The 12,907-nt window shown below is 39.8% G+C and overlaps 2 protein-coding genes across 6 annotated transcripts in view; one reads left to right on the top strand and one right to left on the bottom strand.

The window, feature by feature from the left end:
• Nucleotides 1–3,664: 3,664 nt before the first annotated feature.
• The window catches only part of LOC307031869 (uncharacterized protein), a 15,700-nt gene continuing 6,457 nt past the window's right edge, over nt 3,665–12,907 (bottom strand). For 4 of the 5 annotated variants that reach the window (XM_079669370.1, XM_079669374.1, XM_079669371.1 and 1 more), the window contains 3 exons: nt 12,758–12,850; nt 12,346–12,457; nt 11,330–11,739 (listed from right to left, as the gene is read on the bottom strand). In XM_079669370.1, the coding sequence (XP_079525496.1) occupies nt 11,681–11,739; nt 12,346–12,457; nt 12,758–12,850 (264 nt within the window). In that variant the 3' untranslated portion in view covers nt 11,330–11,680. Of the gene's footprint in view, nt 3,925–11,329; nt 11,740–12,345; nt 12,458–12,757; nt 12,851–12,907 lie in introns of those variants that run through there. The other variant, XM_079669373.1, reaches the window with a different exon arrangement.
• Nucleotides 6,296–10,261, top strand: LOC307031873 (low affinity immunoglobulin gamma Fc region receptor III-like). Its single transcript, XM_079669380.1, has 5 exons — nt 6,296–6,961; nt 7,055–7,114; nt 7,405–7,656; nt 8,163–8,411; nt 8,496–10,261. The coding sequence occupies exons 1-5, from the start codon at nt 6,892–6,894 to the stop codon at nt 8,642–8,644; spliced, it is 780 nt and encodes a 259-aa protein (XP_079525506.1). The 5' UTR covers nt 6,296–6,891; the 3' UTR covers nt 8,645–10,261.

Genomic DNA, 12,907 nt, shown 5'->3' with positions numbered 1-12,907 from the left:
TTGTGCAAAAACTAATAATTCAAAAAAAAAATGTTGCTGCTAATCTTTGACATATCCAAGACTGTGATAAAAAAAGAGCCAGTCCCCAGATATGTATTTTTTGGGAAATACCTCATTTTCTCTGTTTTCATCATGAAAAAAAACAGCGGTTTCATGTATTCAAAATGGCATTTAAAGGGCTAAAATCCTGAAAATGATTACATTTTTGGTATTTTCTATTAGGTTGGAAGTTGCTTTAAAGATTGAACCCAAAAAGGTTGTGAAAAAAACCTTTTAATATAATGTAAAGTAAAGTATTTTGCAGTGGACATTTTTGTCTCAAATGACTAATTTGCGTAGTCAATCTGTTACACAGTGAATTAAAGACCGATTTGAAAAATTGAAATTGGAATTCCAAAATAGATCGAGAAAATAGCCTTGTTACAAAAAATCAGGCCATTTGCACCAACAGAACCAAAGTTATTGCAAAATTAAAAGTGAAAAATGACTCATATGGACAAAAACGTCCACAGTGATACCGGAGGGGATAAAGTTATGATTTTGTATTGTTTTGTTGCATCTTTTTTTTCTGCTTTCTTTTTGGTAAACAAGCTTCTTACCAACTTTCTGTTGACAGAGCTGCAGAAACACCGTCATCCCTGCAGAGACAAACATCACTCACATTTTTTATATTAACTTTTATTACCTTGACTTTAAAAAATAAATATATCTTTGATAGATAATACTTTTAAAACAATTTGAAGAATTGTAAAATATTAATCATTTGTATTTATGCATATGGAGGTAGATAATTAATATTATGTGTTCGGACAGATCAATAGCCCGAGTGTAAATGTAAAAACACTTCGAAAAATTCCCAAAAGGATTTGTAAAATCATAAAGATATTAATGGAACATGTGTAAAGAATTTATAAAATGCACCTCGAGCAGCAATTATTTGATTACTCTGAAAATGCTTGAAACCCCGTCATCGTCACAAAATGGCAGTGACATGCGTTTTTTACATTTACACACGGGTTAGTGATCTGTTCAAACCAATAATATTGATACAAATCTAGCTCCATATATTCCTTTAGCTAATATAATCAAGTATCATCTTTTATGTGAAAAACAGCAGATAAGACACAGGACATCGGGTTGGCAGGACCCCCGGCAGAAGAGTAGTCGGCGGGACCCCCAACGGGACAGGACATGGAGTTGGCAGGACCCCCAGCGGAACCTCCAACGGCACTTGAGTAGGGACTTGAGTGGGGACTCGAGAGAGGGCTTGAGATGGAACTCGAGAGGAAACTTGAGAGTTGACTTGAGAGGGATCTCGATAGGGAACTCGAGAGGAGACTCGAGGGAGGGCTTGAGAGGTAACTCGAGAGGGGACTTGAGAGAGAACTCGAGAGGTGACTGGAGAGGGGACTCGAGAGGGAATAATGGCCAAACTAACTTTAAAATAGGCATTTTCCATCGAGAATAAAACGAAGTTCGGCCATGTTTTTTTTTTCTGCTGGGAGACGCCAGCCATTGTTGAATGGTGAAAAAAAACGTACAATTTCAGAGGCGTTTTTGTAGAAATACTACGTCCTACGTTGTGGACCAACGTAGTTATTACACATTTTTTTATGAGACTGGGTTGGTGCATCGTGTGACAAATACAGTGATTTCCTTCCGTTAACATCTTAGTTTTGCAGTATTTGTATCAACCAGATGATTCTTTGTCTCTCTCTTTCAGACGCAGCACAATGTCTCAGAGAGACTGCAGCTCTTTGAATACGAGCCCTTCTCTTTTCTCTGCGAGGGTCCTGGCTCTGCTCTGAGGGGGTTTAGGAACAACAATGAGTTAATTCAGGGTTGTTATCATATTGCTTCATCAACACTGAACTGCACCATTCAACAGGCCTATGATTCAGACAGCGGGGTTTACTGGTGTGAGGATGAGAAAGGAGAGAAGAGCAACTCCATCAAGATCACCGTCACCGGTATGTCTATCATAATTAAGATTTGTTTTAAACTGCAATGCTCTTTTCTTTTAATTCAGATATACTGCACCTATTTGTCAATGTTACATCTATATACAGTACATGTAAAACATATTGATTCTGACCAAGTGTGTCATAAATATGCAGGAAGTGCACTGACCCTTAGCTTTTTAGATATGCAGACGATACACTTCTCTATGTTACTATCTAATTTCTGATGTATTGATCGTGTAGTTCTGTTTATTTCTGATATGTTCATTCAGTATGTGTATGATGCCACATTTTACATTCACTGTATGTTCAGGATGACATTTCTTCCCTCTGTCTAAATCATCTCCTATTCTTTATTATAAATAACCAGATGAGACTAAACATTTGATCCCCATGTTGTTCAGCTGGCTCTGTGATCCTGGAGAGTCCTGTGCTTCCTGTGATGGAGGGAGAGTTTGTGACTCTGGGCTGCAGAACCAAGACGACCACTTCCTCCATCCTCTCAGCTGACTTCTATAAAGATGGCCGCCTCATCAGGAGCAGATCTACACGAATCTGATGAAGGACTCTACAAGTGCAGCACCTCCGATTGTGGAGAATCACCAGAGAGCTGGCTGGCTGTCAGAGGTGAGATATTGCATTAAAGCTAACATTTGGGGGATATATCTGGAGTTTCTGGATTTTATATATATTCATGTTGTGTTGTGTTTGCAGCTGCTCACAGAGAGACGTGTCCCTGCTCGGATCACTCCCTTCACGTCCTCCTCGTCTTAAGGACTGTGTTCACCGTAGTGATGGTGGCTCTGCTGCTGCTGCTGGTGGGACTGCTGCATTGTGGGAAACTCAGGGTCACACAGAAATAACTCATGTAGAAAGATCAGAGATAGTTTGGTCATCAACACAATGAACACCACGAGCTGAGGACATGATCACTTTCTTCAGCGTTTGATCTCTTCTTTTGCTCAGGTTGAGTGTGAGGTGTGTAAATTCTCTGTGTCTCATGATGGTACGAGCAACAGCTGTTAGACTTTCTCACACTCAAGACTAAGTTAAAAACCACAGAGGTACTGACTGACGCATGCATTTATTTTAAAAGGCTAGAATAAAACTCAGAACAACATACCCTCAGTATGTTGTTCTGAGTTTTATTCTAGCCTCCAGACACTTTCAGCTTCTCAGACATGTCTGTATAAATAAATGAATACATATGTAAAGAGGCCTTCAGGAGGATTTATAGAAACAAGTAACTTATAGCATATCATTTAATTGTGAGGTTTGAACGTGGTAATACCTGCTAGATTGTTAGCGTGCTAACTTTGGCCTATAGCTCAAAGGACGGCTGTGAGCCTCAGAGAAACAAGACTGTAGACTGAAAGAGAAACACTGTTTATTTGAACAGAAATCCTGTCAACGTGTTTTCAGTCAACAAAACTAACTTATCTGGTTTTGGGTTCAAAGCATCATATAATTAAAACATATCACCTTGAAATTAAAACATTATCTTAAACATATTAAAAAACATATTTCAAGTTAACATGGCCGTATAAGCAGATATCAAAATTGTACATCAGCGTCATGTAAATACAAAAAAAAAAACACAATTTTACATCTAAACTAATGTAACTGGTTTTGGGTTCAAAACATCATATAATTAAAACATATCACCTTGACACATGTCACAACAAGAGGACAAGCTCAAATGAACTCCAGCTATTTGTTGCTAGGCAGACAGTGAGCAGAAGTATATTTGCAACTGTTGATAAAAGCAGGGTAAGATGAGCACAATGAGAGCAGGAAAAAGGGTAGTTAAAATATTTCAGCAAATGTCACACAGCGTTTATATTGGACTACTCCAGTTTTGCTGTAGAGGGTGAACTGCAGTTTGTCTCCAGAGCTCCAGGACTTCAGATCCTTCCACTCCAGGTCAGTGTTAGAATCATTGGAATCATTTCACAGCTTGTGCCTGAGAGGGAGACAATACACACAAAACTCATTGAAAAATACTCAACTAAGATCTTTACACTGTTTTATCGCAGTGTGTGTGTGTGTGTGCGTGTGTGCGTGTGTGTGTGTGTCTCTGTGTGTGTGTGTGTGTGTGTGTGTGTGTGTGTGTGTGTGTGTGTGTGTGTGTGTGTGTGTGTGTGTGTGTGTGTGTGTGTGTGTGTGTGTGTGTGTGTGTGTGTGTGTGTGTGTGTGTGTGTGTGTGTGTGTGTGTGTGTGTGGGTATGTGTGTGGGTTAGGGGTTTCACAACTACCAATATTTATTAGTCGACTAGTTTTTCAAAATAGTAGTCGACTAGTCGACTAGTCGTTACGTCATAATAGAGACACACAAAGAGAGGTTTACCACTGTATTTTCTATTGGAACTCATACAGTAACATTAAACACTGCATTTTAATTTGTGTTACATGGCTGAGTAAATAACAAACACTGGACTCACCAAAATCGACAGCAAAAAACTCTTGTTTACATAAATGCCACGTAAATCCAGTGCGCAACAGCGCATTGCAAAACACTTTATTCGCTGTCCTCCACGATAACGTCCACCTTTCCATATTTTTGGTTTGAACACCAACGCATCGACATGTGAGGGAAGGAGGCTTGACCGCTTTCGGGTGACAGTGTTGCCTGCCAGGGAAAAAACCCTCTCACTCGGGGTGCTTGTGGCTGGAATAGCCAGGTAGCCCCTCGAAAGCGGGGGAAGCGGTGCACGTTTTCTGCCCACCACTCCAGTGGATTATCCATTGTGGGGATATGCGGTGTCCGCTGGCAGTAATCCCGTAGCTCATCATCCGCATCACTGTTGACCCGTGTTTTCTTGCTGTTCGTTTGCCTCTGTTCAGTGAGGCAGACGCCGGTCCGTTGCTCACTGGTGCTAGCATTACTGCTAGTGCTAGCTGTCGGCAGCGGGTGTTTCATCTTCAGATGGTTGCGCATAGCAGATGCATTTGTATTGTACTTCAGTACAGCTGTACACAACTGACACTTCACTGTGGAGTTGGTTACATCTTCGTTGAAGTACTGCCATACATAAGAATGTCGGACGTGTTTTGTAGCATTTTGCAGCACCTCGTTTACCTCCATTTTTTTCCACGACTAGTCGACTAGGGCCTACAGCGCCGACTAGTTGTAAAGGTAGTCGACTAGTCGATTAGTTGGTGAAACCCCTAGTGTGGGTGTGTGTGGGTGTGTGTGTGTGTGTATGTGTATGTGTATGTGTGTGTGTGTATGTGTGTGTGTGTGTGTGTGTGTGTGTGTGTGTGTGTGTGTGTGTGTGTGTGTGTGTGTGTGTGTGTGTGTTTGCGGGTGTGCGTGAGTGTGTGTGTGATTGGCAGGGGGACCGGATAGATTGTATATCTCTTAAACCTCTTAAGCCCCGCGGACCCGGTTACGGGGCCGAAATCGCGTCATTTGCAGGAAACAACGTCTAAGGAACCTTAATATTTAATAAACTATGAATATTTTAAATCCATATAACGGGAAAAAACTAATTTAACTGATCTTTTTCATTTTTTTTTTCAAAAAAAACACAGGATGCTAACAGTGAGCCTCTGAATTAGCCCCGAGCGAAAAATGCTAACCTATTACTGCACCGAAAATCACTCCTAGCTCCCTTATTACTTATCCTAGCTGCAAATCCAACTCATCGTTTATGATCGTAAGGAGACACAGAATCTAACGGTGCCCACCTCAACACCGAAAGATACAAACTCACGACATTATCAACAAAAACGTACATCAAAACATGTGGCGCTAGGTAGCCTACAACGCTAACATGGCTTACCTTGGTTTGTCTGGTCTAAACTGGTCTTCAATGGAATTTAAACGATAACAACGATGATGTAGTTAATCCATAGGTTAATATCCAATGTGGCTGTGTCCCCTTTGAAATGTTCTGATCATCTATAAGCAATAAAACTGCAATTCCGTTTTCAAATAGTAGAGCAGGCCATTCTTACGCTCTGTAGCGAGATTGAATGCGCAAAGACGCCATCTTTTTTTTAACATGAGTGTGTGCGGGACGATTTCCCTTCGATTCTATTGGCTCTAACGGTCAGAAAGAGATGTCACATGTCAAAATCGAGCAAGGGGGGCCAGAGATATGGAAAATCCATCCAAATGGTCCCAGAAGAGTTTTTGTTTTGCTAAATCTGTCTAAAAAGGTCAAATATCACTTGTTTTGCTTCAATCTTGATACAGGGTACTTATTATATGTCGTACTTTGGATTCCTAAAGCTTTTAGTCTACTAACCCATCATCCAAGGTTAGTTTTCCTTATAAGTACAAAATACTTTTTGGACGGACACTATAATTTACAGTTTTTTACCATGTTCAATCTGAATTTTCTTTAAAATAAAAAACATCTATATTGATTCTGACTTTTCTACATCCAACTCACATGTTTATCATTACTTTGAGTAAAAAGATTATTCATGTAACCCTTTTAGAAGGGAAGATATGGTCATTTGTTCTGGGAATGTCATTTTCGAGCCCGAAACCTGAAAAACAGGCTTGGGGCTTCAGGGCTAGTAGCCTTGCACGATGGTGTACAAACCCCACTGCAGTCAGCATGTCGTTGTGTCCCTGAGACACTTCACCCCAAATTGCTCCTGTGGGGATTGTCCACAGTATTGAGTATGTAAGTCACTTTGGATAAAAGTGCCTAACAAGTAACATGTAATGTAATGTAATGTAGAAATGGCCATGACATGAGACCTTTAAGGCTAGTTTTGGGTAGGCCTGTTTCAACATCATCATACCTCCATGCACAAAGAAAGTCCAATGTCTATAACGCTCAACTATGTTTTTTTTCATGACGTGTTAACTGTTAACGGTTTCATCTAGAGCTCTGAAACCACAGAGAGTCTGACCCCAGCCTCAGAAACACTCTGCACAGGAAGAGGAAGTTCTCACTCACATTATATTTCTATGTCTCACAGTGAGACGCTCAGACAGCAGGAAGACATCATGGAGGTCACAGCGCTCTACAGCCGACTGCGTGAGTCTCAGCTTTCTTTCAACTTTCAGTTATTCTTTTATATTAACACATATGAGGCTGATATACAGTTTTCTTCTTTATTTGTATATCCAGTGACGTGTGTCATCATTCTGTTGGGTGCACATATTAAGAAGAGCTCTACGCAAACCAATGGTGGGTACTAAATATAAACTTTCCACAGTTTCAGTCTTTAAGTCCCAGATTCAAGTTGAGGCTGATAATAGCCATTTAATTGCATCTGTTTAAGACTCTGTACAGTAATATACAGTTAATGTAGTTTCAATTATTTATTTTCTAATCTGAATAATAGGCTGACAATGTCAATTTGACATGAAATCAAACGTTAAAGATTGTAATTTTTTAATTCTCCTGATTTAAAGCATAGTTTTTTTAAGTCATTTTTTATATATCAAATGCTCTACTGTCTCTGTTTCTGTCCTCAGACGCAGCTTTGCACATGATTGCAGAGAGACTGCAGCTCTTTGAATACACACCCTCCTCTTTTCTCTGCGAGGGTCCTGGCTCTGCTCTGAGAGGGTTTAGGAACAACAATGAGTTAATTCAGAGTTGTTATAATATTGCTTCATCAACACTGAACTGCAGCATGAAATCAGCCTATGCACCAGACAGCGGGGTTTACTGGTGCGAGGATGAGAAAGGAGAGAAGAGCAACTCTGTCAACATCACTGTCACCGGTATGTCTATCATAATTAAGATTTTGTTTTAAACTGCAAAGCTCTTTTCCTTTAATTCAGATATGCTGTAGATATGTTTCAATGTTAAATCTATATACAGTACTTGTACAAAATATTGATTCTGACCAATAAATATGCAGGAAGTGCAATGACCCTTAGCTTTATAAATATGTTGGGATCAGAACACAGTTTTCAAAGACAACATTTTGTATCTGAACATTTTAAAGAAAAAAAAAACGAATTTATCAATTAAATGAGCAAATCAAAGAATATTAAACAATATCAATCTCTATGCAGACGATACTCTATGTTACTATTTCATTTCTGATGTATTGATCATGTAGTTCTGCTTATTTCTGATATTTTCGTTCAGTATGTGTATGATGCCACCACATTTTATATTTTATATAGTATATATCATTTCTTCCCTCTGTCTAAATCATCTCCTATTCTTTATTGTAAATAACCACAGATGAGACTAAACGTTTGATCCCGATGTTGTTCAGCTGGCTCTGTGATCCTGGAGAGTCCTGTGCTTCCTGTGATGGAGGGAGAATCTGTGACTCTGAGCTGCAGGAACAAGACGACCACTTCCTCCATCCTCTTAGCTGACTTCTATAAAGATGGCCGCCTCATCAGGAGCAGCTCTACAGGAAACATCACCATCCAAAGAGTTTCTAAATCTGATGAAGGACTCTACAAGTGCAGCATCTCTGATGGTGGAGAATCACCAGAGAGCTGGCTGGCTGTCAGAGGTGAGATATTGCATTAAAGCTAACATTTGGGAGTATATCTGGAGTTTCTGGATTATATATATTCATGTTGTGTTGTGTTTGCAGCTGTTCACAGAGAGACGTGTCCCTCCTCGGATCACTCCCTTCACGTCCTCCTCGTCTTAAGGACTGTGTTCACCGTAGTGATGGTGGCTCTGCTGCTGCTGCTGGTGGGACTGCTGCATTGTGGGAAACTCAGGGTCACACAGAAATAACTCATGTATTAAGGTTAAAGTTTGGTCATCAACACAATGAACACCACGAGCCGAGGACATTATCACTTTCTTCAGCGTTTGATCTCTTCTTTTGCTCAGGTTGAGTGTGAGGTGTGTAACTTCTCTGTGTCTCATGATGGTACGAGCAGCAGCTGTTAGACTTTCTCACACTCAAGACAAAGTAAAAAACCACAGAGGTACTGACTGACGCATGCATTTATTTTAAAAGGCGAGCTGAGTGTATGTTGTTCTGAGTTTCATTTTAGACTCCAGATACTTTCAGCTTCTCAGACACAACCCACAGAACATGTTTTTATTTAAATGTATGTGAATATGTAGAAGAGGCTTTCAAGAGGCTTTGTAGAAACAGAAAAACATTCACAGTTTCATGGAGTAACATAAATTGGGTAATATATATTAGGAAATATATTAACACAATTTTAATTAAGTTAAACAAAATACTGCTACAGCCCATCTTTTTATTATTTTGTCTTTGTAAAGATATCAAAATGAACTCAACGGTGACAATCATATGACAATATAACAGAATTCTGTGGGTTGAACATCATAATTCCTGCAAACATGGTAGCATTGTCGCTTTTAGCATTTTAGCATGCTACATTTAGCCTATAGCTCAAATGACAGCTGTGCAGCCTCACAGAGCTGCTAACATAACTGTGCTAAAAAAAATAAAAAAAACACTGATCTTAACAGTTCATTTGAATAAAAACCAACAAACATTTGAGTAAACAAAACTAATTTTGCAAACATGTAATTCACAGATACCGCTAGAAAAATACAAATAAAAAAGTATTTCTTTTGTTGTCAATTGTAAGTAGCACCCCACATGACATGTATTAAAAACATACATGGAAGTTGGTTTTTCCCAAAGCGAATATTATCAAAACTGCACATCAGCTTCTGAACCGATCAATATAAAACACAATTTCAAACATTTCCATTTCTGAGATTAAAAATGATAATTGTTAACGAAAAGAGTAGATTTTCAGTAAAATAGAAAAGCAGTGGCCATCAATCAAAGGGAGATCTGTTTACCACAAAACATGTTTTAAATTGTTGAATATCAGAATAATAAAAGTGTGTCTGTAAATGGTTGATCTCCTCGTCTTCACTGAGCGTCACAGCAACCTGTGTTTGAGCAGGAAGTCATGCTGTTCCTGTTTATAATGTTTATAATGGGAACTTTCTCTCATGACTCATCTCATCTCAATTTGAGCTACTTCCAGAAACTCCTGCTTTATGTGTTTTTACAATGGAGAGTGTTTTTGAAATTTCTAATAAAAGTGGAGTAAGATCAACAGAGCAGAACAAAGGAGGTAGTTATTATGTTTAAGTGGATGTTATACAGAGTTCATGTTGCATCTCTCCAGTGAGGCTGTAGAGGGTGAACTTCAGTCTGTCTCCAGAGCTCCAGGGCTTCAGATCGTTCCACACCAGGTGAGTGGGAGGACGATTGTGAACATGACCTGGAACCCACATCTGTAAAATATAAAATCACAGAATTACAAGCAAAATCATTGAAACATGAAATACTTAAAGTAATAATGCATTTTCTATATTCTTTTGTTTTAACATATAAGTCAGTTCTGAATGAAACAAATAAGAAAAGGTCAAATGCAACATAGAGTGAGAAAACTAGAAAAGACTCACAAGGACAAATGTTCCAGCCTTCAGTTTTAAAGATTGATGCAATCAGTACATGATGGGTTCATTGTTGTTAACCTGCAGATTTACCTCCCAGTGTTTCAGCTGTTCGTCCTGCAGGAGGTTAAATAAAGTGAGAGACAGAGAGACTGACACAATTAACATCATATTTTAACCGTAGGGTAACAGCTCTACAGGAAACATCACCATCCAAAGAGTTTCTAAATCTGATAAAGGACTCTACAAGTGCAGCATCTCTGAAGGTGGAGAATCTCCAGAGAGCTGGCTGGCTGTCAGAGGTGAGATATTGCATTAAAGCTAACATTTGGGGAATATATCTGGAGCTTCTGGATTATATATATATTCACGTTGTGTTGTGTTTGCAGCTGTTCACAGAGAGACGTGTCCCTCCTCGGATCACTCTCTATACGTCCTCCTCGTCTTAAGGACTGTGTTCACCGTAGTGATGGTGGCTCTGCTGCTGCTGCTGGTGGGACTGCTGCATTGTGGGAAACTCAGGGTCACACAGAAATAACTCATGTAAAAAGGTCAGAGACAGTTTGGTCATCAAGACAATGAACACCACGAGCCGAGGACATTATCACTTCTTCAGCGTTTGATCTCTTCTTTTGCTCAGATTGTGTGTGAGGTGTGTAACTTCTCTGTGTCTCATGATGGTACGAGCAGCAGCTGTTAGACTTTCTCACACTCAAGACAAAGTTAAAAACCACAGAGGTATTGACTGACGCATGCATTTATTTTAAAAGGCGAGCTGAGGGTATGTTGTTCTGAGTTTTATTTTAGCCTCCAGATACTTTCAGCTTCTCAGACGTGTCTGTATAAATAAATGAATACATATGTAAAGAGGCCTTCAGGAGGATTTATAGAAACAAGTAACTTATAGCATATCATATAATGTTGAGGTTTGAACGTGGTAATACCTGCTAGATTGTTAGCATGCTAACTTTGGCTTATAGCTCAAAGGACGGCTGTGAGCCTCAGAGAAACAAGACTGTAGACTGAAAGAGAAAAACTGTTTATTTGAACAGAAATCATGTCAACGTGTTTTCAGTCAACAAAACTAACTTATCTGGTTTTGGGTTCAAAACATCATATAATTAAAACAGATCACCTTGACACACATCACAACACGAGGACAAGTTCAAATGAACTCCAGCTATTTGTTGCTAGGCAGACAGTGAGCAGAAGTTTATTTGCAACTGTTGATAAAAGCAGGGTAAGTTGAGCACAATGAGAGCAGGAAAAAGGGTAGTTAAAATATTTCAGCAATTGTCACACAGTGTTTATACTGGATTACTCCAGTTTTGCTGTAGAGGGTGAACTGCAGTTTGTCTCCAGACCTCCAGGACTTCAGATCCTTCCACTCCAGGTCAGTGTTAGAATAATTGGAATCATTTCACAGCTTGTGCCTGAGAGGGAGACAATACACACAATACACATTGAAAAATACTCAACTAAGATCTTTACACTGTTTTATCGCTGTGTGTGTGTGTGTGTGTGTGTGTGTGTGTGTGTGTGTGTGTGTGTGTGTGTGTGTGTGTGTGCGTGTGTGTGTGTGTGTGTGTGTGTGTGTCTCTGTGTGTGTGTGTGTGTGTGTGTGTGTGTGTGTGTGTGTGTGTGTGTGTGTGTGTGTGTGTGTGTGTGTGTGTGTGTGTGTGTGTGTGTGTGTGTGTGTGTGTGTGTGTGTGTGTGTGTGTGTGTGTGTCTCTGTGTGTGTGTGTGTGTGTGTGTGTGTGTGTGTGTGTGTGTGTGTGTGTGTGTGTGTGTGTGTGTGTGTGTGTGTGTGTGTGTGTGTGTGTGTGTGTGTGTGTGTGTGCGTGTGTGTGTGTGTGTGTGTGTCTCTGTGTGTGTGTCTCTCTGTGTGTGTGTGTGTGTGTGTGTGTGTGTGTGTGTGTGTGTGTGTGTGTGTGTGTGTGTGTGTGTGTGTGTGTGTGTGTGTGTGTGTGTGTGTGTGTGTGTGTGTGTGTGTGTGTGTGTGTGTCTGTATGTGCGTGTGTGTGTGTGTGTGTGTGTACCTCTATCTTCTCTCTGCTGGTTGTTCTCCTTTCTCTGGATCTCCAGGTGACTCTGTGTCTCCTTCAGCCCGTTCTGAATCCTCCCTAGTTCAGCTGCTTTTTGGTCTGCTTGCTGAAAAACACACAGAAGTTGATTTCAACTGTTTCCTTTGATTAAAGTCAGACACAATGCATTTACATTTATTTGAAATGTCCCTGATTGGACTTTATGAACGTTTTTAAAAACACAATAGCTTTCAAAGTCGATTAAACCGGTTGCTTTATTACATTTTAAAATAAGTTGACTCTTTTTGCTGCCACATTGGAAACACATTTTAATAAACTTGAGGTAAAATGAAGCATTACTTAGATTTAAACTTAAAACAACTACTAGGATTAAAATAATCATTGTTATTATGAATACACGATTAACCTTTTGTATCTGTGTCATCTCCTTCTTCAACTCCTCCTCCCTCCTCCTCTTCTCCTCTCTGAGTCTCTGGAGATCAGTGTGTAGTCTCTCCACCTGAGAGGAGACACAGACAGAAGAAGAGAGACCTCCAGATAAACTCTTTATAGCTGG

This window comes from Notothenia rossii (genome assembly GCF_949606895.1).
Source record: "Notothenia rossii genome assembly, chromosome: 3".
NCBI classification, from domain to species: domain Eukaryota; kingdom Metazoa; phylum Chordata; class Actinopteri; order Perciformes; family Nototheniidae; genus Notothenia; species Notothenia rossii.
The sequence above is the reverse complement of the archived record's forward strand: the minus strand, read 5'-3'. Positions and strand labels throughout refer to the sequence as shown.

Bases quoted from the DNA above. Each gene is read 5' to 3' on its own strand.
- LOC307031873 (XM_079669380.1), top strand. From the start codon at position 6,892: ATGTCTCACAGTGAGACGCTCAGACAGCAGGAAGACATCATGGAGGTC. The intron at 6,962-7,054 runs GTGAGTCTCAGC...TTGTATATCCAG, and splicing joins AGCGCTCTACAGCCGACTGC to TGACGTGTGTCATCATTCTG. The intron at 8,412-8,495 runs GTGAGATATTGC...TTGTGTTTGCAG, and splicing joins GAGCTGGCTGGCTGTCAGAG to CTGTTCACAGAGAGACGTGT.